This window comes from Epinephelus lanceolatus, chromosome 2 (assembly GCF_041903045.1).
Source record: "Epinephelus lanceolatus isolate andai-2023 chromosome 2, ASM4190304v1, whole genome shotgun sequence".
Classification (NCBI taxonomy): domain Eukaryota; kingdom Metazoa; phylum Chordata; class Actinopteri; order Perciformes; family Serranidae; genus Epinephelus; species Epinephelus lanceolatus.
The window spans coordinates 3,173,808-3,199,838 of NC_135735.1; the positions used below are offsets into that span (position 1 = coordinate 3,173,808).

The 26,031-nt window shown below is 43.7% G+C and overlaps 1 protein-coding gene across 1 annotated transcript in view; it reads left to right on the forward strand.

Moving 5' to 3' along the window:
* The window catches only part of minar1 (membrane integral NOTCH2 associated receptor 1), a 43,199-nt gene extending 33,921 nt beyond the window's left edge, over nt 1-9,278 (forward strand). Inside the window, exon 5 of the mRNA XM_033626639.2 lies at nt 1,293-9,278. Coding sequence (XP_033482530.2) covers nt 1,293-1,490 — 198 coding nt within the window. The 3' untranslated portion in view covers nt 1,491-9,278. The remainder of the gene's footprint in view (nt 1-1,292) is intronic.
* The last annotated feature ends 16,753 nt before the right edge of the window (nt 9,279-26,031 follow it).

Genomic DNA, 26,031 nt, shown 5'->3' on the forward strand with positions numbered 1-26,031 from the left:
TTGAATCATGATATGTTTTGTTACTGACCCCGTCCACAGCAGTATGTTGCTCAGCTTCTGTGTTGACTGGGGGCGGGCCAACTGAAATCTGCTGTGTAACCTACACTGACTGTGGATTAGTACCTCATACAGCCCAATTTCAGAAGATCCAAACTTTCCCTTTAATGAGCTTGTCTGTGGTTATTGAGACGTCTCTGGAATGAATTGTCAGTAGTATAAATATTAGTAATAGTACTTATGTAAATCTGATTTCTCTGCTACACAAACTCTTGGATGTGAAGAATTAAAGGTCGTGGATTACTCAACAGCACTGACAAGCAATCTGCAAATACAAGCTGGTGCAACACACACACACACACCTCAGAATGCCAATGTTTGTGAACAAGCGATCACACAGCGGCGTCATTTTAAAGATCCATCTCGGTACAGACAACAGCCCAGAGCCCAGAAGTTTCCAGAGGAAAATGTTTGCATTGTACATATCTGCGAACCATGAACACATTTGTATGTTTCGCGTGTTTCATATCAACATTTCTAACCTGACATATATAAAAGCTGACTTTGTCATTGGGAGGTCTATCTGTGTATATTTGATAGGTTACTATTTATATTTTTTTGCACTATACGATTATCTTTCTACTCTGGTAAGGAGCACCTGTAACGCCAACAATTTCCCCCCAGGGATCAATAAAGTATTTCTGATTCTGATTCTGAGGGGATGGTGGATGGTGTGACACCTTGGCGAGACACCTGCCAAGCTGCAGAATGCTTTTCAGGACCAACAAACAACTGAACTGGTTGTTTATTGGAGACCTTTTGAGGTGTTTCCACAGGTGTTTGTGGGACAAAACCTGAGTGTTTTGACGACATGGAACCTCCACATTTTTTTTTACTGAATCTGGGTGTGTTCAGCGGCACATCATGGTGTTTTCCACTTGTGTTTGAGCAACAAATCTCAGGTGTTTTTTACAGAGACATTGTGCCGTTTGAGCCACCAGACTTTGGTGTTGTTCACTGACACATCGTGTTGTTTCCCAGCAGCATTTGAGCCACATAACCTGCATGTTTTTAAGAACCAAGGTGTTTTTAGCGGCACACTGGTGTTTCTCAGCGGTGTTTGAGCCGTGGAACCTGCATGTTTTTTACTGAATCTTGGTGTTTTTAGCGGAGCATCTCCTTGTTTCCCAGCTGTGTTTGAGCAACGAATCTCGGGTGTATGTTTATAATTAAAATGTGCAGCTTTCCTCAGACTTGTGCCTCCTCTTACTTATTGTCTCTGTTTGTTCCTTCAGACGCAGGAGTCCCTGAACCCCAACAACCTGGAGTACTGGATGGAGGACGTCTACACACCCGGCTACGGCTCACTGCTCAAGAGGAAAGAGGCGGAGTTCAGGAGGGCGAAGGTGTGTAAGATCGGAGCACTGATTGCAGCAGCTACCTGCACTGTGATCCTGGTCATCGTTGTTCCAATTTGCACCATGAAAACATGAAGCGGAGCGGCCCGGCCTAACGGATGATACACTTTTACTGCTGTTCCTTTTCTGTTGGTGGACTGGGTAAGTGTGCAGCAGACTTACCGACCAAATGAACGTGTCAGGACTCGAGGATGTGAGCGGGAGGTTTTTTGTTTGTAATGCAGTATTTACTTCTGGTAGTCCTTTTTGCCAGTATAAAATGATTAGGACAACTATTGTACAATAGAAATGAATTCAGCAAGTGCATAATATCTCCTGTATATCTATTGGTTTAACAGTTGTAGTTTACTCTCTTGTTATAAACTGAGCGTGACAGTTTGAAGGTCTTTGATTTTAATTGTCTGTCTTAAACAACTGCAGCAGATGATCTCAATTGGATTTGTTATTGTAGCCAGCGTATGATATTTTTATTTTTGTATAATTACTGTACAGTGTATTTTGATCAAAATTATTTTTGATGAATTATCTGGTTGAATGTGAGAATTTATCTTTTTTTTAATTCTTTTTCTTCATTAACAGCAAGCATTTTAAGTAATGACATTTGAGCAACATTTTCTAATTAGAAATATATTGAAGAACTTTAGTGATATAAATATATATATATATACTGTATATAGTCTCATAGGTTGCAGACACAGTATGACTACACAGCCAAACTGAATGTATTGATGAAGTTAGTCTATTCACTTGGAAAGGAATGACTTGAGACGTGACTTGAATGTTTCTGCCATATCTCGTCCTTTTTCTGAATTCTATCTGCTGCTCCTCCTGAAACACTGGGTCTGTTCTTTTCTCTGCAAGTGTTTGCTCAGTGAGAACTTGCGGTTCTGCATTACTGTAGACTAGTGAGGCTCACCTGGGAGGATTGTCTGGGCTCAGCACTATTGAATGTGCCAGCTTCCCACACTAGCACAAACTAAACACAACAACATCCCCGATAAAGCAGGTTCGTCCTTCGTTTTACCGCTGCAGTCTCCTTTAATGCCTTAAAGTGCAAACACTTCTGTAGCCACACCTGTCCCTTGTTCAGCCCAGTCCCCAGAGTTCTTCTTTTCTGCAAACCTTGGATACGTTACATGTGGCGGATATGTTGAAACTTTATATTTCAACAATGCTTTAGTCAAGGTGTGGTTTGGTTTAGGCACAAAAACCACTTGGTTATGGTTAGGAAAAGATCATGCTTTTGACTGAAATACCCAGTTTAGGGGGTGCAGTGTCGACTGGAAACACAGTGATGTCTCTGCAAAAAAAACAGTCACTTTTCATTCTACAATCCTTGCAGGAAAAGCAGCATTGCTCTGCAAAAAAAAGCAACGTCTCTGCAAAAAATAGCTGCTTTTTGTGCTGCAATCATAGCAAAACGGCAGCAATCTCTCGGCAAAAAATAACCACGCTTTGTGCCACAATTCCTGCATAAAAGGCAGGAATGTTTCTGTTAAAAACAGCCGCTTTTCGTGCCACAATCCTGGCAGGAAAAAGCAATGTCTTGGCAAAAAATAACCACTTTTTGTGCCACAGTTTCTGCAGACAATGCAGCAGTGCTCAGCAAAAAATATCCAGACAGGAAAAGCAGCAAAGTTTCGGTACAAAAGATCTGATTTTTGCCACTATCTCAACAGTAAAAGCAACAGTGTCTTGGCAAAAAAAAAGCCGCTTGATGTGTCACAACAGGATATGCAGCAATGTCTGTGCAAAAAAGAACCACTTTTTGTGCCACTATCCCGGCAGGAAAGACAGCAGTGTCTCTGCGAGAAGCAGCCATTTGTTATGTCAGTATCCCAGCAGGAAAAGCAGCAATGTCTCTGCACTATCTCAATAAAAAACAGCTGCTTTTCATGCAACAATCACTGCAGGAAACACAGCACTGCTCTGCAAAAAACAGCTGATTTTGGTGCCACAATCCTGGCAGGAAAAAGCAGCAACGTCTCAGCAAAAAACAGCAGCTGTTCATACTACAATCCCGGCAGTAAGGCAGCATTGTCTGCAAAAAAACATTGATTTTTGTGCCACTATTCCAGCAGGCAAAAGCAATATCACTGCAAAAAATGGTACAATTTCATCAGGAAAAGCAGCATTGCTCTGCGAAAAACAACTGCATTTTGTGTCACAATGCTGTCAGGGAAAGTAGCGATACCTCGCTAAAAAAACCCAACCACTTTTCATGCCTAAAAAGCTGCTGGAAAAAGGCCAAGTGTCGTCATAAAACAACCATGTTCGGTGCCTAAACAGCTGCCGGGAACAGAGCAATAACTCGCTAAAAAATAACCGTTTCTGTTGTTTGTTGGTTTTAAGCAGTAATCTGCAGCTTGGCAGGCATCTCGCCTCAGCGTCACACCATCAAAGTCAGCTCATAAACTATGTCACTTTAGAAACTTAGATATGATACATATGAAACATGTAATGTATTCATGGTTTGCAGAAATATACAATGCCAACTTCTCCTGGAGACCCGGCTGCCTCATTACCATACCAGCCTGGCAAACCTTAGTTTCAGCAGCGTGGCATAATTGTGATTGGCTCTGGTGCCAGTAATTTTTCTCACCACGACAGCCTGCCCTGGACTCAAACCAACACAGCCGGATTTCTTTAACTATCAAACATCCAAAAAAGCTTGGGACAGCTGACACTAACAAATCAACACAGAGGTAGCTTATGTAAGCATGAAACAGAGAGTCATCAAGAAAAGCACAGCAGCTCATTACAGACCTGCACAGTATGAACGAAGGGATGACGGCACCTGATCACAGTCACTCGCATTTATACACTTTATCATCAGTGGCACAGAGGCCAAATGTTATCACAGATTACTGAAGGTGCGCCTTTCCTAACACGTGAGAGCGAACTGTTACACTGCTGCAGATACAGATCCCTGATCCCACTCAGTAACAGAGATAAAGACCTCATGCTCAGCAAAGTCATTAACAAGGCTGCCCAAGTCCAAATTCTGCTCGCTCTGCTGTTCTCCATCCAGTGAATAAACAATCCACTGAGTCTCTGTTGTCTCATGTTGCTTCTTAAAGGTATACTGTGCAGGACTGTTGGTTGCTGATTGTGAACAGGCTCACCAGCGGAAGTAAAAGTTAAAGCCAACTACAGAGTCACTCTCATGCTCACGGTCTGGCACGTGGTTGCTACCTCCTCTGAGCACCGTGGGGGTACACGCCCATAAACATCCTAAAAATCCAGGCAGAGGTTAGTCTCTTTAGATAAATACTCCGCCACACACTGAGTGTGGGTCATCAAGTGATGATCGAGAGGGATCAAGAGTCCATACACTGTTTTATAGGAACTCCTGCGCAGTATATCTTTATATAAGACTTTATCATCTTGAGCTGGGAGAATGAGCGCTCTGTGGTCGCAGCAGTGACAGGTATAGTGAGGTCTAACAGCAGTGCTGTGCAAACATTGATTGGTATAAAATAGCTCTTGATGCTGGAATCGGAGGGCACAGTATCTGTGGGGGAAATCTCAGTAGGACCACTGCCGGGTGCAGCCTAGCCCGACCTCTGAACCTGCGGCGGCAGGGAAATCTCCTTCTGACTGGCTGGAAAAGTGCGTTACGACTGGGCCATGACAGCTTCATTTGTGGAGCTCGATGGCAATGGTGAGTTAACGTTAGCCTCCGGTTGCATGTCAACACTGCTAGCATTCGATAAAGCCTGGGTATGAGTAAAAAACTGATTTCCGATTTCCGATTTCGTCAGTTTAGTCCACTTATCCTGTTTTCTTTTGTCAACCCAATCGCCAGGAAAATGTTGGTATTGTGCATTTCTGCAAATCACAGATACGTTACGTTCACATGTTGGTATGTAGTGAATGCACTGAAAATTTAGGCTTCGATAATGCTGTGGTGAACATGTAGTTGCAACTCATCCTCACTGTGATCTCGTCACATGTCCACGTTTGATCATGGACTTTCCACGTCCACATTGACGTCCAAGGTACCCTGGGTGTGTTGGTTGTTGACGTTCTGGGACGCCGTGTCAACTTCAGCCTGTTACATGCATTGTCTGTTTTCAAAATACACTTCTGTTTTCACAGGAAATGTACAGTTTGCATACAGTCTCTTTCAAAATAAAAGCACTACGTCGGTACAGCACCGCAAATTGATGTTTTTTCCTTCAACAACAAACGCACATGATTGGGTTTAGACAAAAAAAAAACAGGGTTTGGCTTTATAATCTTACAGGAAGCGACCACCGGCTTCCGGGTGACAGTCACTGGTTGTTGGACCCATCCACCACCCCTCCCGCTCACCCTACTCGGACTTTCGCCACCATAACTTTCCTTATTGTCCATTCACGTCTCCCCTGACACCACTGGGCATCGTTAAACAATAACAGCGTTCGGCCGCGTATGACGCAGACGTGAAAGGGTGGCTTTATTCGTTGGTGTCTAACACCAGACGTCACTGGCTAAGTGTGGGTTTTAACGACATTCGAGTGAGACTGGGTTGTGTGGTGAGGTTTATGCACGAAACCCACTCTGTAAGGAAAACATCATGTTTCCAGGCTGGAAAAGCAGCGACGTCTCTGTAAAGAAACAACCACTTTACATGCCTAAAAAGCCGCTGGAGACACAGCGATGACTCGCTGAATCACAACTGGTTTTGTCGTTTGTTGGTCTCAAACAGTGGTCTGCACACACCATCCACCATCCCCTCCACCTCCCAATGACAACATCAGCTCATAGACTGTGTCACTCTACAAACACTGATATGATACGTATGAAACAAACAAATGCAGAATCGTACAATGCCAACATTTTCTCCTGCTGCTTCTATCCTTCGTCTTTAGAGCACCACTTTTTTTAGGGGGTTTACTAAACATTATTCTGCTGACTTGTCTGTTTGCTGAAGAACGCTGCGTCATACTGAAAGTTTGAGGAAAAAACAGACATTTATGTGAGTTATCACAAATGAGAGGGAGAAAGGTCACTGGTTCCCAGCAGGCCTTCTTCCTTCCAAACTTTTGAGAAGAAAACAACCAGATTAAGTGAGTGGTGGGTGGAAATAATTATGAACAATAATTTATTTGTAACAAAAACCTGCAGCATCGAAAACAAGGAGTGTCACGATTCACCAAATCAAGGATTCAATTTGAGTTTTAGTTTAAACTTGTTTTTTTCTCTCCGGTTACGACTGTGCCATTGTTGGACTGTCGAGTCTTGATTTGTAAAGATCAACAGATCTTTGATTTTATCACAGCTGTCACTTACATTTTCAGAGAGTGTGTTTTATATATTATTTGAACAATATCATAATCAATTAGATCACTAAATTTCACGAACAGAGCTTTAGAAGGGTCTCTGTGACCCGATCTGGCAATAATTCTTATGGCTCTCTTTTGTAGTATGGAAACTGGGTTTTTATGTATTTCTTTGTGGATGATGTGTGGAACAATAAACAGACACACAGATTCTGATTTGACAGATTGTCAGCACTGTAGAGAAACTGATTTTGATTTCGTTGTTTACAGCATAATTTCCAGTGTAATCAATTGAGTCTCTGTTTGATTTTGTTGTATAATTTGTTCTTTTTTGTCGTCTGTATTAAAGACAAAAATGCATGAATGAATTCAGCAGTCCAACACAACACCGCTGACTGCAGCCTCCAGAACGATCATCGAGTGACAGGACACGACCAGGCTGCTGATCAAACTGCATCTCTTGTGGCCGTTATGAAACACCCCCTGCTGATCCATACAGAGTCTCTCTCAATCTGTGCAAACATCAGTGCAGCGTTTAAGACCTGCTGTCGACTTCACAGCCTCGAACAGCGGCCACACTGCCAGGCAGATAACACATTATTCAAGTGCTGCTGGCATGTAACAACCTGGTCGCCAGATGAAAATGTTGGCATTGTACATTTCTGCAAACCACGGATATGTTAAATTTGCTGATTTCATATGTATCATATCAGCGTTTGTAAAGTGATGTAGGATATGAGCTGACTTTGTCATCAGGAGGTGGAGGGGATGGTGGATGGCCTGACACCAAGGTGAAACACCTGCTGAGCTGCAGACCACTAGTCAACACCAGTTTTTCACCGTCACATCACAGAGTTTCCTAGTGGACACACTGCAGCATTCCCCAGTGGCATTAGAGCCACCGCGCCTGGGCATTTTTCACTGACAAATTGTGACGTTTCCCAGCAACGTTTGACCCAGTGAACCTGCACGTTTTTTAACTGACACATTGCAGTTTTTTCCTGCGGCATTTAAGCCACCAAACCTGAGTGTTTTTCACCAACATGACATTTCCAAGTGGCATTGGAGCCACTGCGCCATGGTGTTTTTCACTGACAAATTGTGGCGTTTCCCAGCAGGTGTTTCCCCGCCATTTTTCACTAATACACCATGGCATTTCCCACCTGTGTTCATGGCACCAATCCTGGGCGTTGCTGAGGTTCCCAGAGGCATTTGAGCCACCGAATCTGAGCGTTTTTCAGTGACTATTGCAGCATTTCCCAGCAGCGTTTGAGCCACCCAACCCTGGCATTTTTTACCAACACAACGCTGCGTTTCCCATCTGCATTTCAACCATCCAACCTAGATGTTTTACACTGACACACCATGGCATTTCTAACCGGTGTTCATGGCATCGAAACCTGGCCATTGCAGGGTTTCCCAGCGGCATTTAAGCCAACGTACCTGGTCGTTTTTTAGTGACATATCGCTGAGTTTCCCGGCAGCATTTGAGCCACGGATTCTGGGCATTTTTCTTTGTGGTGTTTCCCAACGGTGTTTGAGCAACCAAACCTGGGCATTCTTTTTAACAAAATGGCATTTCCCACCAGTGTTTGGGGCACCAAACGTGGGCTTTTTTTACGGACACGTCGTGGCATTTCCCAGCAGCGTTTGAGTCAGTGAACACAGGCGTCTTTCACAGACACATTGCAGCAATTCCCAGCGGCAATTTAGCAACCAAACTAAGGCATTTTCACCAACAAATCTCTGAGTTTCCCATTGGTGTTTGAGCCACCCAACCTTGGCGTCTTTCACCAGCACAATGTGGTATTTCCTAGCAGCGTGTGAGCAACCCACCTGAGCATTTTTCATCGACACATTGGGGCATTTCCCAGCAGTGTTTAAGTGTGAACCTGGGTGTTTTTCACCAAACAGTCCCTGCTTATCCAGGAGCTTTTGTGCCACCAGATGTGATGTTTTAGTTCCAGAACAAGATCTTTTCCTCACCATAACTAAGTGGTGTCTGTGCCTAAAATTAACTACACCTTCACCACAGCGTTGTTGAGAAACGTATAGTTTCATCATGTCAGCTACAAATAATGTAGAAATGTAACAAACCCGTGGTTGGAAACGTACAATGCAAATATATCATCTGGAGATTGGGTTGCATGTAACTGGATTAACAGGAACTGCTGAGGGAGGTTGTTTTTTTTTTTTTTTTATAAGGGATTAAGAGGCTTATCAGTATTCATGTTACAAATGATGATTTTAATATTGTCAAAAGTTTCGTGCAGGCAGCAGCACTTGGATTTGTTAGAGACTCAATCAGTCAGAAGAGAGTCCTCACTTCAGTTCATATATAAACCAGTTTTACACTCTGGTCCTAATTTAAGAGCGACACTGTGTGCACTGAGGAGAGATGCTGTATCCAGCTGTAAACAAGAGCCACTGTTTGTTTCTGTTTCTCCATCCACTGCATCGGATCTGATCTGTTGTCAGCACAGGAGACGTGAGCTGCAGAACACTGCAGGAGTCTGTAAATAGTTTCAGGTTCAGGGTACATCGTGGGAGCAGGTGTTACTGGAATATTACTGTAATAAAAACGTATTGTTCTGACTGTTCTGGATCTGTGTTTTCATGTTGCCGTATTGTGTTTCATCTGGGATACCTGAGAGTGTTCTGTTACTGATGCAAGAAACTTTTGGTAAAGTCTATGCTCAAAAGTTCAACTTGTCAGGTTAGTGTGCTATCTTAATTATTCTTTCTCTGCTTGTCTGGTTTGGCCGACTGAATGCTCTTGATAACCTAAATACTGACTGATAAATTGGGACACAGACACCACAGGGGCGAGAAAAACTGTGGAGAGCTGAATGTGGGATCTGTCAAAGCCCTGCTGTCTGCAGTGTCACATATTTGCATAAAAATCAGAGAGATCCAGATTATTAAAATAAAACCTTAATGTTTAAAGTATGAGAGAGTCAACTATAAAATAGAAACACACTTTGATAGAGGATCAGGTTCACAGACAAAAAATGTTGTAAAATATTCAGGCTACTGACATCACACCGCCTCGACATGAGATGGGTTCATTACGAAGCAACACCGGCCATTCCCACTGATAGATTGCCTATCAATTACACATTTCAGTTTGACTGACAGACCTGTTCAGCTGCCACAAGGAAATTATGAGAAACCCACGTCCTCCAGAAAGTGTGTTTTCAGCTCTTTGCAGTTTCATTATGTTGCTGTTTCTCTGACAGCCCATTCTACTTTTTTTCCTGACTGTCAACCCCAGGGTGCGGTAAACACAATCAGTGTAGCTTTTTGATGCTTCAGCTACGAGCAGCGAGGGAGGCCAGACAGTCCTGCAATCTGCTGCAGAAAGTTACGTCCTCCAGACCTAAACACAATTTCAGCAAGCTGGGTGAAAAGCAGAGGGCAAATCGTACCAGACTGTTTTCATTCCCAGGCGTCAAACACAGCTGCTTTCACACAGCACGTTAAAATGCCAACTATTACAACAACACACAACAAAGGCAGAGACATAACGGGTGAAAAATATGTCTGTGAGTCTTGAGCCTAGTTCACATGACACAATTTTCACCTCAATTTTGACGTCGCAGAGGATCTTGAGAGCCATCTTGGATCGGAGGTGAGTCGGCAGATAGTCTGCCACGACGAGTCCTCGTGTGAACAAGCCTACGAGCAAGTCGCCCCCTTGTCTGTGACTGGGACTGGATATCTGGCATGCTAGAAAACTGGAGAAGTGTGACATGACTGACAAAGAGCATCAGCCAATGAGAGGTGGGATACGTCCCACGTCAGCACGCAGGAAGACGGAACAAATGTAAGGAGGACAAGCCGCAGGGTTGCCAGGTCTGCTTATTAGCCGCGACTTTGGGCTTGTTTCTAAAGTGGAGTTGCTTATTTGGGCTTGCTCTCTAAATGTTGCCTTTCTCTATATATATCCGTCTAATAAGTTATTTAAACGCATGATAGTCGCTTCTTTTGGGCTTGTTTCCATAGCCCTGGTTGCTTGTTTCTCTCCCAAGATCTGGCAACACTGACAAGCCGGCAAGCAACAACAATGGCGGCGTCCACAGGATCACGGGGAGCGCGTTGTGTTTTGACCCAGGCCCTGGAGGCAGATCTGATTCAACACTGGGAAGAATATCCATGCCTTTACCATGTGTCGTCTCCAAGTTTGGTGACGTCACCGCGTTATCTGGGGCTCTGTCGGTGGAGAAATCTTGTGGTGTGCACACACAGGTTGTAACGCAGTTGGCGAGACTCCCGCTGACAGAAACACACGTCGCCAGGTATGAACACTCAAAAGATCACGATAGTCTCCGCGACGCAAAATCAGGGTGAAAATCGTGTAATGTGAACTAGGCTTTACCAATAATGTCCTAAATTGTAAGTGTAATAATTACATTTTGGGTTTTGATGCTTGGTTCTCCAAAGTGAACTTTTCAGTCCTCCCATTTCATTTAAACAATCAGTTCAAAAGAGCAAAGAGAGATGAATAACTGAGGAGACGGTGCTGATCACTGACGTGGACAAAGTGCTTTTTCAGGCCTCCTGTGTGAGGTATCAGTGCCAAAGGGGGCGGCAGTATCTCCCATAGGGACTTGGCTTGGGAACCGGAGGGTTACCAGTTCAACTCATATCGTATATGTGTATTTCGGGCCAATGTGCACATGACAACAGAGTGAAAATTAACAAAGTTTATCTTCTTCTAAAGGCACCCTTTAGCATCTTTATGAGATGCAATGAATTTTCAACTATCTCTAGTGTAAATCTGCAGAAGCACTTGATGCTGAGAACTGACAAAGTATAGAGAGCGAGAAAGTGACCGTAGGATGGGAGGGAGGGAAAGAGGATAAGCAAAACAAAACCGAACTTTGTGCCAAGAGACCACAGTTTGTGTTCCACGTGAAACCAAAAGTCAGTGTGGTTTAAACTAATGTACCTTTCGTCACGTATGTACCTACATCCCGTGTGAATCTAAAGATATATAATATCTATAGATACTGGAGCCCAAGATTACGCATAATCAGTCCAAACAAATTGCTCACCTGGAGCATACACCAAAATACTTTCTAGCTCCTGGGTTTACCTACAAGGTATGCAGCACAGTTGTGTTTCATCCGCTGGCTCCAAACACATGCAGCTTAGGATAATTGGTGACTCTAAATAGCTTGTTGGTTTGAATGTGTCCGCTAATTGTCTGTCTCTGTTTGTCAGCCCTGCGATAGTCTGGCGACGTGTCCAGGGGGGCCACAACTGGCCCCTGGCGGGACTTTGGACATGCCTGCTGTACAGCAATTGTCAGATAAATAAAGCGACAACAACAACAGCTCAAAACAAACAAAAAACAAACATTGACACCTCTCATTGTGGAAGTCATTATGTGAAATGTTCCAGGGTCCCTCGTGTTTCCACAGACCATTAAGTTCCTGATGACATGTAAATGTGTCTGACTATTAACTTCACTGAGGAAGCTGGTAGATGTTTGTAAGTCTGTTTTTTAAAGATGTCAAACTAAAATATTAACATACCAGGAAGTTCATTTTGGACTGCCAAACACAGAAATACGAATAAAATAACTAATGAATGTGTGGACTTCTGCCCTGTTCCCATGGGACTGGCTTTATCTGGGATATTAGCCCACATGTCTGTATTTTATGTATTTAAAATATATTTACTCAGGATGAACAAAGTCTTCTTCACAGATCAAATCCAGAGGATTATCCCTCACACAATTCTTCTTAGTGTCCTGGTTGAAAAAGATTGTATAGCCTATTGTAAGACAAATATATCTTTTTATTAAATACTGCAGTGTGTGTCACTGATCTTACCGTCCGTCCTTGTGCTTCATTGATGGGCTCAAATTTTCTCCCTCTCTGAATCAGTCTCCAAGGCTGACGATCTACAGATGAAAAGTGAAAGGAAAACAAAACACACGCACTCACAAAAAAGAAGAGCTTCAGTGCTCCTTGTGTGAAGGGCTCTGTCCACAATGTTTTGTGTTTTTAGTCATCCATCACATGTGCATCTGATGGAACAGATTCGCGTCAGGTTTACTGACGATCGCCGTCGACACAGAGCGTAAGCAAAGTGTCGTTGTGAGATGTTCATGGCTTCTTCTTTTGATACTTGTAAGGATGTGAATCTCTATGTGTATCTTTAAATATGTTTACACAGAGCTATAAAAGCATATTATACACACTGGATTACCCGAAGTAGGGCCTACTTTAAATTAAACTACAATATGTGTTGTTTGTCCACACCCTGTCATTTGTCTGTGCCTCCCAAACTTTTACAAATCACTGTTGAAAAATAAATCTGTAATATGGTGTGACAAAACTGTGGTCAAGGTTTGGGCTCAGTCAGGAATACTTCAGTCAAAGAAAACTTTATTTCCATTTACAGTAATATATTTAGAGGTATGGCTCTGTTCTGGGGCCTCTGCCTTTTCTAAGCCTATGCAAAAAGCCTAGGGTGTAGAGAGCACACCTCTCTGCCCTTCCACATGCATACGAGGAAAGCCTAACGCCTTGTTTCCACTTACGTATGTGCATGGAGACGAGACAACAGGAAGTCTATTCATCCTATGTGTCTCAAATGTGTTTAAAAGAATTGAACTTTGCGGTGGATTTCGGAGAGTCCGTATGACAGTGTGCTAGCTTAGCTAACAGGCTATTTCCTTCAGTTTAGTTGCCTGTGTTATATTATGACTCGTTCAGCTGTTCATACGTCTTTTTAATTAAATATTTCACGAAACATGCTACATACAGGTGGCAGGTCCTGTTTTTGTCCTGGTAATGTTCAAGAGCATATTCCAAACTACTGGATGGCGAAAAACAGACAAAGTTAGCCCCTCCCCCCACGGCTACGGGTAGTTTCTATCGGGTTTCTATCCAATCATAAAGAAATGCACTTTCTTGCACCAGAGGCATCATCCGTATCTACAGACACGCGTCACATACATTAGTGGAAACGAGGTGTTAGAGCCAGATGAACAGACTGAAAACAACAACATCAGTTTAACCAAAGTTTTCCTTTGGGGAAATAATTTGCAGTCGGAAAAAAAAAGGTAATGAATCGCAATATATTGTATCGCAATACTCAGCATATCACAATAATATCATATAATGACCTAAGAATCTTGATAATATCGCAGTCATTCACACCACTAACCATTATCCATTGACATCCCGAGTTTAGGCACAAAAACAAGTTGGTTAGGTTTAAGGAAATGGTTCAGCTTAGAAAAACATTGTGCACTGGGTTAAAACGATGACTTCTGTGAGGTGGATGTGAGGTGTAAAGGACAGCTACAGTCTCTCAAACAGCAGTTACGTTATTTGCTTTTTTAAAGCTGCTACAAGGAACTTTTAACTGGATATGCAAAAGTCTCTCGTTTCTGCTTCTGTGTCTGTGTGACCTACAACAGCAAATGAGACCATCGGTGTGAAGATAAACTATTTCTATATAGTGTATATCCATACCTTTAGGAAACTGTCTCCGGGTCCGCCCCAGGTCGCTTCCAGGACGAAACAATTTATGGCACTCAGACGGCACACGTCATCTTACCTAGCTGCTTACATTTAGTGACTCTTATAAATAGACGCTATTCCTCCTCCTCAACCCGACGTCCGCGGGGAGTTAAAATAGCAGCAATCATCGGGTAAAAGTTCTGTGAAAGCACTGGACTCACCAACAGTCAGCCACGTCTCAGTCACACAGAGAAAATCCAATCCTCGGGAAGTCAGGAAATCCTTCAAGATAAACGTTTTGTTCGCTAGCGATCTAGCATTTACCAGCCCAATCCTGGCAGGAGCCGGCGGGTCCACGGCGTTAGCTGTCCGGGGAGCCACACACACAGAGGCCACAGGTTGCGCAGATTCACCCCGCGCCAGCAGGGACGAGGAGAGCAGGGGCTGCAGGGCTGGAACACCTCATCCGGGCCGACGACAGGTACCAGCCAGGCGTCGACAGGGTCCAGCGAGTGGCAAGAAATAAAGAGGCGAGGCACCGCTCCATACTCAGTCCAAGAAGCCGTGGAAGTGCTCGCCAAACAGGCCTTCAGCCTTACCAGCCGACCGCTGCGTTTACCCCGGTGGCGTTGGCACTTACGCCGGAGAGGTGGAGCTGGGGTGCGGCAGAGGTGAGCTGGGATCCCTGATAGGAGCGGGGACAAAGTTTTCCCCTCTTGTTGTTTCATTCATCCCCAAAACACACACATGCACGAGCCAGGTAAGCGTCTTTACGACAATACGCGCTAGAGCTCATGGGAAATGTAGGCTTCATTCCGGCAAAACACTACCGCTTTTGTCCACAGGGTCACCAAAATCAACTCAAAATCAAAGTTCCTTATAGGGGCTTTAAAGAACAATAAGTGTGATTTTGAAAACTGTGCATCTCATCCAGAATCCTGAACACGACAGCCGCTGTGTGCTGCTATCTGTTTGTATTATTTAGTAAATCTATACATAATGTCCACTTTAATTGACTGTTTCTAGCTCATTATTTTGGCTATCCTCATGAAGATGAATGTACACGTCAGCTTTTGAGAACTAAAGCAATTTTTGAGCTCGCAGGCTTCAATTAGTTCTGGTACGATGCAAACACAACTCGGTGTTTCACTGATTACAGAGGAAGCGTTCCCTCTCTGACTGATGGCTGCGGTGCCGTTCAGTTTGCTGCAGATTGTTGAAGTCAGCCTGTGTATTTATTTTTCACGCTGTGTGAGCAGAAGGTCCTTTACAGTAAAAATATGTTGCCTTTAAACATCAGAAGGCAGCATCTCTCAGCCAAAACAATCCTCCTGAGACGGGCCTGCTAACCTTAACTGCTGCTCACTAATGAACAAGGACGAAGCTGGAAACCCTGCTGGATGTGTGTGTGTGTGTGTGTGTGTGTGTGTGCAACCTTGTGTGAGTTACTGCGGTCCAATTACTGAACAAAGGGCCAAAAAAAGAATATATGAGCTTACACTCTGACATCTGTTCTAAAGATTTAACACATAGGCCTGTATACACTGTAGTTATAGAGGTCCAAGAGGGTGAAGGGTCCAACTGCAGTGTGGGACTACAGGTCTGGAGCCAATGGGAAGAGAGGAGGGTCAAAAATACAACCTAGTTATAAACTAATGTGCAAGTGATAATACCCTGTTGGAGGGTTACTTCTAAAACGTATTACACTACAGATTACTGAATACATGCACTTCTGTGGCACATAGGTAGGACTGATCTTCCAAGGACCCAGATGTTCTCTCCCTTTTGACTTCTGGCTGGGAAGAGGGCACCGAACAGCAAGATGTGTGGCTCTGGCTGGTGGATCATGTAATGCACCCATCCTTGGCTCTGCTGGACCCCCAGATTCCTCCACTCTGTCTCCGACATCAAATGGGTCTTGGGTACACGCTTTGCAATGTCTTTGGGTAGCATGACATGCCTGTACTCGTATCTGTCAGCGTCATATTTATCAGAGTAGTATATCTGTTTGTGAGACATGGCGAAGACCTGATATAACTGCCAAAGTATCCGGATATGAAAAATTATTACAGTTTTTCGCGTCCAACAGTAGTAGAATGCACTTAAGTGTAATTTATAACAAATTCAGTAGAAACTCAAACTATGTGATGTATTTTAAAAACTTTGGATTATTCTTGAAACATTTCAATATCCAACCTGGTCTCATTCCCAAGTTGTCGAAAACTGGCGCTTGGTCAGTGACTTCTGGCGTCAGACACTGACAAAAGAAGACGTCCTTCCACATCAGTATGACATGCTGCCAGTCACCATTATTGTTTATCGGCACCCAGCGGTGTCGGGGAAATACGGCAGGACAATAAAGAAAGTTAAGGTAGCAGGAGGGGTCAAACAATCATCGACTTTCACACTGGAGGCCACTGGATTCAGGGTGTTTTTATTTTTAAAGAACCTGTATGCAAACTGTACATTTCCTTTTTGAGATGAGAAAATGTGGTGGTAGGGAGTTCAAGAGCCTGGGGTCAGTGCAGCTCAAAGCCCAGACACCCATGGTGCTGAGCAGTGAGGTGGGTCACGGTCAGGACACTAGCAGAAGAAGAGCGCAGGGAGCGGGAGGGGGTGTACTCCTGGAGGAGGTCAGAGAGGTAAGTGGGGGCTGGGTTGTGGAGGGCTTTGAAGGTGAGCAGAAAATGTTTGTAGTCAATCCAGTAGTGAACAGGGAGCCTGTGTAGTTGGATGATTTGGTGCAGGTGATGATCCAGGCAGTTTAGCTTATCTGTCATTTACCACAGACTATCAGCTCCCTCCAGCCTTGTTTAGGTTTTTGTAGCTAAATGAGGAGGTGTTGTGTGGATTCGTCTTTGTTTTTAGCTTCACAAATCTGCTGTTCCTTCCTCCAGTTGCAAAGCTTTCAAAATAAAAAAGGAATAAATTAAAAAAAAAAGGCGTTCAGCTCAAAACGGCAGCGCTGCACCGCTCGCAGCCAGTTGGAATATTCCAGTGGAGAACAATGCAATTAAACTGAAACCCACCCACATTGAATTCAGTTAGGATGCTGTGTTACAGCAAATAAAACAAATATGGTAATCCTTTCTAGTAATCTATTTTTAAAAACAGTAACTTCAGAATACCACCAATGTAACTTATGTCCATATTTTTTATCATACGTTTCTTTCTCATATGTGTCTTGATGGCTGCAGTACTTGCTTTTATCTTTTATTATAGCTTCCCTGTTAACAGCAAGGCAAATGGCCTGGATGTGTAAACCTACTTGCAATAAACCTGAGTCTGATTCTGAGAGCGCCTGGTGGGTGGTGGAGATATTAACCTCCTGTTGCTTCCTTCATATAGTTCCAAAAATAAACGCAGGGACAGAGTGTTTAGAGGAATCTTATTATCTTACATATTATGTGTTTAAAATCCTTCTTAGTCCTCTTGCTCCTTATCTGAGGTCCCCTTTGTGTAACAGCGCCGCAGGGTTTATGACACAGTAAGCTCACAGCCTGAGTAATGTGCAGCTCAGTTAAAATATTTAAATACTAAATTGAATATGCTGCTGGTGCTGAATCATCCCTGGTCCTGCCTCATGCATCAAATTAATATTTAGACAAGTATGAGCTTGTCTGCTGTGGTAGTGTGACCTTTCAAACCAATTGGTAGACTGTGAAGGGGACATAATAGCTTTCCTAGCCATGGAGAATGTGTGTGAGGGTGGGGGGTGTGGGGGGGCGGACAGATTCTGTTGTGTTTTAAACAGGAGTTATATCATAAAGGACGGTTGAGCTGCGACAGAAGATGCTGTCTGAATATTTGAGACCAAGGACACCAGGACAGCAGAGGTTTATCCAACATATTATTGTCCCTTTATTTGTCTGAAGGATTTTCGGAGTGAAGGACCCTGATCAGCCCTCGTGCTGATGCTGATGCTGATGTGTGAGAGCTGATATTGACATTCCTAAGTCTGTGAAACAACAGTTTGTTGATATTTACCATATTTGTTGTGTGTTCCTCTGTTTCCTTAAAGCTGGTGTAGGCAGAAATCTGGAAAAGACAACAAAAACAGCAGAATTTGAAAACGCACCGTCCTCCTGCAGCTCTCTTACCTAAGCCCCTCCCACCAGACCACCACGGGCATATGCACCCACTTCATACAGCAACCCAGTGTTTCCCATACATTCATTTATTTAATCTTATTTCACTGTTTCTCACACCACAAATGAGACAAGAATTAGCTGCGAGCCACCTCAAAGTCTCCCCGCCTCGTTCCCCACCGCTGTGGACTGCTTCCTTATGCCCTCTATACACTGTGCGGTTTTAGCAATCTTATAAGACCATTGCATGACACACTGTGAGATGTGGATCTAATACACTTTGGTATGACTTCAAGTTTGATGTTTGCAGATTGTACAATGGCCGTTGCTGCGACAGCTCCACCAAACTTTCCTCTCTCTGCATCAGCGGTTCGATCCCGGGCTCCTCCAGGCTGCATGTTGAAGTATCCTTGAGCAAGATACTGAACCCCAAATTGCTCCCGATGGCTGTTCCATCAGTGTGTGAGTGTGTTAAAACTGCGTAGCAGGTGGCACCTCGCATGGTAGCCTCAGCCACCAGTGTATGAATGTGTGTGTGAATGGGTGAACATGACTCGTAGTGTAAAAAGCATTTTGAGTGGTCACTAGATGACTAGAAAGGCACTATACAAATGCAGGTCCATTTACCATGTGGGTTTAGCGCCGGTGTTGCAGTGACCATTGTGTTATTTTGTGCTGCATTTCTATTGGTTGATTAGTAGACGTAGGTCGTAGCAGCTGTCACACTATGAGATAGTCATCCTAAATTTCTGACACCGTCATTATCTTATCTCAGGTTATCTTTGGTCGCGAGACGTTGACAAAGGCCGTCCTTGAACCTGTCTCACAGTGCGACGTAAGACCACTGTTTTAGAGCCACGACCAAAGATATCGCCATGTTTCTCCGCGATGGCCATCTTTCGTCTGGGACAGCCGAAAATCCCACAGTGTATACCGGCCATTAGGCGGAGAGCAAGAACTATTCTCAGGAGATGGACCTTCGAATTCTGCCAGTGCAAACCCCCCGTGCCAGGCGTCACAGCGGGCTGATGGCCAGTGGCAGCGCCGGGTAACCTGTGTAACAGCAGCAACAGAAAGTTTGCTGATCTGGCAGGGAGTGGGGGTGGTCCAATCCCCCGAAATTGGGGTTTGCACTGGCCAGACACTGCGCTAGACTTTTTCGTCGCCGGTCATTTTGACCAACAGGGACATAAAAATCCGGTCATAATCTATTTTTACCGGTCATTGTAATTTTCATTTTTAAATGATGATAAAGATATTCAAAGACATTTAGTTTTTACTCGCTCGTTTTTAATAAATCCAACAAGCAAGTTATAAAGTGTGCATTAATAAGGACATGAACGAAAAGATGAACAGACATCCACACACCCGTGCCATTAGGCTTCGCCCTGGACACACCGGACAGCTCTAACGCGTCTGGTGTGTCCAGGGCGTTATGTAGTTATGCCTGTAGGCTCGGTGACACAAAATTAAAATTGTAATGAAGTGATTATGGTATTGAAAAATGTGTTCGGTTATGCACTGTTGTGTTATTTTAAATTATAAACACGGTATTTTCTCCTCACATTCCTCAGTGCGTGCTGTTGTTATTTTATTTTGAAAATTGGCCGGATTCTCTTGTCTTTTCTCTGCAGTACTTTGCACTCCGCCGCCAAGTGGGCAGGGGTGGTAATTGCAACTGGTCAAAATGACCGACGGCCTTCAGATTTTCCAGTCATTGTTGTAAAAAAACAGTCAATGACCGAGAATATCCGGTTAACGCGACCCCTGGCACTGGCTGGATTCAGGTTGCTGCTGCCACTGACGGGAAGTCTGTGTCCGGAGCTGCTGACTGCTCTGCTCTTGGCGAGGTGGTCTGTAGTGGCAGGGAGTGAGGTGGAGGACACACTGTGATTTGAGGCTCTAGCTAACGTTAGATACATAAATGTAAACTTTAAGCTGCAGCTGTGAGTCTTTAGCTTCAGTTAGCAGACAGCAAAACTATTAGCAACATTTTCTCTCTATCTCTGAAACGCTTTGTCGATATTGACATGTTTTGTTTAATTTATTTTCAGACTCTGTTTTTGGGGAGTCCGTCTTCCTGTTTTTATGGTTGCTTTGCAGTGGAGGAAGGTGTTGCCAATGTAGGAATAGCAACTTTCTCTGCAGGAATCTCAATCACAGACTTTTACCATCTGAAGGCATGTGCACTACAGTGTGGCTCGGGCTGAACCCACCCGGAGTCCAAGACAGTTATAACTGAGCCCAAGAAATCATGGTTACAGCTTGTCTGTTTACCGTGATCACACATGGACAGTGTGTAAATGACCATCACATACACATCATACACGCCTTATGCACACACACTCAATCGGAGCAGAGTTAATAGACACATGCTGTGGCCTAACCAATCTCACTCACACATAATACACAAATATAATTTAATTAGTCGTTATATTCATGAACTCAATTACATTTTGTCTAGCGTCCTCCATTTTCATTAGTTCAGTCTGAATATTTACCGCCTCCTGCCTGAACTGTAACTATTGGCCTGTGTTGCATTCAGGCGTTGTCACGTAAATAACAAATTCCAGCCCTTGAATAGGCCATAGAACAACACAGCAGCATGTCAAGTGGACCTAAGCAAAATGTCTGATTTGTTATCCGAACCCGGCCCGACCCATCAGGTTCCGACAGGTCCCGTCAGGTTCTAGTTGCGTATCCACTCACTAATGCGCACGCCAATCTGCATTCGTAGAACAGCCAATAGGAACGCCCTCTCTCTGATATTGACCTATTATTGGCCAAAGTTTTCTCTCAAACCACTTAAACTACATTATGCTCTAAGTTTATTGTGGGATTTTTGCCCAATACCGCCAAAATTAAGCTGCCTACCTCAACTTTAAGCATTGTCTGTACTTTTTATTCACCTTTAAAGGAAGGTCAGGGAATACTGTGGCCCCCATTTGCCAAAAGTATTTTCAGTCTCTGACTACTGTATAATTCACCTGCAGTATAATCTCATCATGCACATACATCAAAGCCTAATTAGAGGGAATGGTTTGCAGTATGACATGATTAAAAGAGCATAAATTTGCCAGTAGTATCATAAATGTTGTTTGTAGTGTCAGAGCAGATCATCAGACTCTGAATCTGATGCTCCAGTATCATTTCTCATCATTGATCCGTCTGTTGGTGAAGAGGTAAATAATTCCGATAACTCTGACTCCAGCCTCTCTGTGTGATTTCTGTGGTTGCCATGGTCACATGACGAGCCAGGTGAAGTACTCTTAAGTCATACAGTGAGGTTTGGCCTTGCCGACTTTCGTAGATCACATTACAGTGACTGGTTTCATTTCTATTTCAGCGGGGTTTATTTTTGGATTAGTTCTCATGTAATGTCCCAGCTCTCTGTTAGAAACCCGAGGCACTCGAGATAATATTGCAGATTTGATTTTAAGCTCTTAATTGAAAATCCCCATGTTGAAATCATAAAAGTAAGTTAACTACAACAAACTGCTCCCCTCATGACTTCCACCTCACAGTCTAACTGTTAATGTCATTGTTGTGCAGGAGCCCAGTGGTTTGAATGGCTCACCCACCCACCTACAAACCAGCGACGGCAGCTCAGATGAACAGAGACACTTCTCTCTTATCATGTTACAAACCTTTGGAGCTTCGGTTTAATGAGAAATTCAAGCCCTCTGTTTATGATCAACTAATCAAATAACGGACTACTACAGAGTAATATCCTTATATTAAATTTCAATGTGTTTATAGAATGGATTGGGCGATTTTATTCTCTCTGTTCCATCCATCATCCATCAATTTTCAACCTTATCCAAAGTCAGGTCATGGGGCAGCAGGCTGAGCAGTATTCAAACATCCCACTCCCCAGCAACGCTTTCCACCTCCTCCTGGGGGAACCCGAGGCGTTCCCAGGCCAGATGAGATATATAATCCCTCCAACGCCTCCTACCAGTTGGACATGCCTGGAACACCTCTAACAGGAGGCGCCCGGGAGGATCCCGATCAAATGCCTGAACCATCTCAACTGACCCCTTTCGACGTGAAAGAGTAGCAGCTCTACTCTGAGCTCCTCACCCTATCTCTAATGCGGGATTTATACTTCTGCATCGAATCTACACCGTAGCCTGACGTGCACCTTCCCAGAAATGTAACGCAGACCTCCTGTCTGTTTCTGTAAGCTGAAACCATTTCCCTCAGTGGAAACAAAGCTTTTATTTACTTTAATTTCACAGATAAGAAACATTTTGTGAAGACAATAAAGCCTCCACAAAAATAGCATTTTAAGTCTTGTGTGTTATTTATCTGGTGCCAGGTCATAATTCCGACATCCCATTATTTCGACATCCCATTATTCCGAAAATTACCCATTGGTCCGACCATATTAAACCCATTGTTCCAAAGTCCCGTTGTTCTGAAATCTCAATGTTGCAGTGCAAAAAGTTGAAAAAGCAAGCAGCAAGAGACCGTGTTGTCGTATTGTTTACTGTTGCCCTGACGACAACAGTCGCCCTGTTTGGAGGAAGTAGAAACAATGTTGAAAGTTATAATTTTAACCCAAACCATTATCTTTTCCTAACCTTGACCAAGTAGTTCTTGTGCCTAAACCTAACCAGACCTTAACTACGAAACAGTTATTTTGTAACAATGAAAAATTAGATTTCGGAACAACGGGACTTCGTAACAATGGGTTTAATACGGTCGGAACAATGGGATGTCGGAATAATGGGATGTCGGAATTATGAGCGGACCCCATTTATCCTGGTTTCATATGAGCAGAGGAAATCTCTGCTCATCGCTAGGCTAATTTATGCAATGTAAAATGCCAGTTGTTTTGTCAGTGAACACTGTGAGTTGTAATGAAGCTGAGTTTTGTAATGTTACCTTTGTTAAATGTTGCTGTTGTCTCTTAGCCTGGAAATCCAGACTCAAATCTAGAAAGATTTTGAGTCTGGCCCTCACCGATACACCCTTCCTACCCAAGGGACGGCACTAACTGAGGCATTTCAAATGGCTCCGCACGCAATTGGATAGCACGATGGCCAATCAGAGCAAAAAACAAGGTGATGTATTCATTGCACAAACCCCATTTGTTTGCCGACCAGTGGGACTAACTGATATATTCTGCTTTTGCCGTATCCTGTCGGCAAAACGGCAAAAACTTCCTTCTTGGAAGGGAAGGCTTTGAGGGCAGTCTTCTGTTCCTCTCTCAAGGAAAAAGATAAGTGTAGTTGGCTTGGTGTTTCTTCCAAAGCTAAACTGAATGGACGCGGTCCTTCAGCAGCTGCCATCTTGGCTGTTTACTTTCTGACTCCTGCAGAGTGACACAGACACACCACCACACAAGTATAAATTGCTCACAACAGCGTAGGCAACGTGTGTAGGCTATGGCGTACGGTCTGCCGCACAAGTATAAATCCAACTTAAGGCTGAGCCCAGACACCCTTCAGAGGAAACTAATTTCTGCCACTTGTATCCACGATCTCAAGTCACTACCCAGTGTTCATAACCATAGGTGAGGGTTGGGAAGTAGATGGACCAGAAAATCGCAAGCTTTGCCTTCTGGCTCAGCTCCCTCTTTACCACGACGGTCCAGCCAGAACAGCACCCACATCACTGCAGACACTGCGATTCATCGCACGCTCCATTTTATCCTCGCTCGTGCACAAGATCCCGAGATACTTAAACTCTCTCGCTTGGGACAGAAACTCAATCCCAATTCTCGTTTCTATTTTATTTCTGATAAATGAGATCGCAGTTCACCCCCTGCCTCTAACACTTCGCCCTTACCCTTCTGTTTTACATGTTGACGTAGGAGTAGGGTGTCCCAGCTCTTGCTTAGATATAGATAGAGATTGGGCGAAGTGTTAGGTCTACGTGGCCCTCCAGACGGAGGTTCTTCAGAGGCACGCTCCAAACCGAGTGTTATGAGAAATCATCGACCAGATGGCTGCACATGCAAATAAAGAAACCCACAAATGTATTTTCATCATTAATAATTTTATACCAGAAAACTGAATTACAGCAGTAATAAATATATAACAGCCTGCAGACTGGACTGCCTCAGTACGGAGCGCCTACACTGATAGGATCATGCAAATACGCACACACAAATACACACACGTACAGTGCCGGGAGACGCAGCAGAGCGAGAGGCTGAAGGCAATAAAAGCCAGTGAGCAGCAGGCAGTTTTTTTTATTGCTTTTTATCATGTGACTGAGGAGCAGCAGCCTTAAGATCACCGCCTGCGTTACACCACTCACAACAGGTTCCTACAGACAGTCATCTGACACCAGCACAAACACACTGCAGTCTGCCAGCTCACACAGAACGGACTGTTGTGATAATATTTGGCAAGATTTGATATTTGGCATCTGACCTAGTCGCTCCCCACGACAACACACAGAGCTCAGTGCTGCAGGGAAAAGGGAGTGACAATGATAATGCCCTCCTGAGGGGACTGTGGACTCTGAGCCGACAGTTGGCTTGGGTGGAGGTGGGTCTTTTAAAATGCTATGGGATACTATATACTGTTGATGTCTATTTCATTGTATTAGTATTTATTAATTTAGAGTTGGAGCGACACAGTTTCGTTTCACCTGCATTACTGATGTATGTTTGGTGAGATGACAATTAAAGCCTGATTTGATTTGAACACTAGCAGCACAGCCCAGTCCCTAGAACATTTTTTTTGATATTATACAAACCACAAATACGTTACATTTGCACATTTCATGCATATCATATCAACTTATCTATAGTGACGTAGTACATGAGCTAAATTTTATTGGGAGGTGGAGGAGATGGTGGATGGTGTGACACCTTGGTAAGACGCCACACAAGCTGCAGACCACTATTCAAGATCAACAAACATCAAAACAGGTTGTGATTTAGGGAGTCATTGCTGTGTTTTCAGGGGCGTTTAAAGCACCAGACGTGGGTGTTTTCTAGTGATCTGTCTGTTTTTTTTTGTTTTTTTTTATTTAAATAAGTGGGAAAAGTGCCAAGAAAAGCTGTTGTTTTAACCAAGACGTTGCTGCATTTCCTGCCACAATAATGCCCCAAAACCAGGTATTTCAAGCCAAAACACGATCTCTTCCTAACCCTAACCAAGTGTTTTTTGTGCCTAAACCTAACCACTCGTTAAACACAGCATTGCCAAAACTGCAGTTCCTCTAATGGCCACTTGAGGCTGACTCCAGAAACCTGTCAATCCCCATAGACCTCCATGTGTTAAAACTTTACAGCAGAAATAAATATGTTTACAGCCTGGTACAAAAAAGAGCTTTGGTCTCTGTAGCTGATTTCAACATTCATGACAACTGTACAAGAGCTGAATTTTTATATAATTCACTTGTTTCGTTTTTATTAAGGCTTAAAGTTACACATAATTAAGGGTGGGCTGCCCTGAGTGACAGGCTGTTTTAACAGGGGAAAATGGTAGGTCACATACCACCCTAATTCTCACCTCCGTCCACTGGTTGCCAGTTAACTTCAGAATTGATTTTAAGATTCTCTTAATAACTTTTAAAGCTCAACATGGTTAAAGGATAACTTCGGTATTTTTCAACCTGGGCCCTATTTCCCCATGTGTATGTGTGCGTATGATTCATAGGTACAACTCGTTTTAAAATTGGTTCAGTATTGAGGGAGGCGGATGCAGCCGGCAGCCGCGAGGTAGATATGGGGGCAAATGCGTCCTGTATAAGTTTGCGCATTAAAAGTGCTTTTTTTCGCCACTGACCGGTTCAGATTGCCAGTGCTATCTCTGTA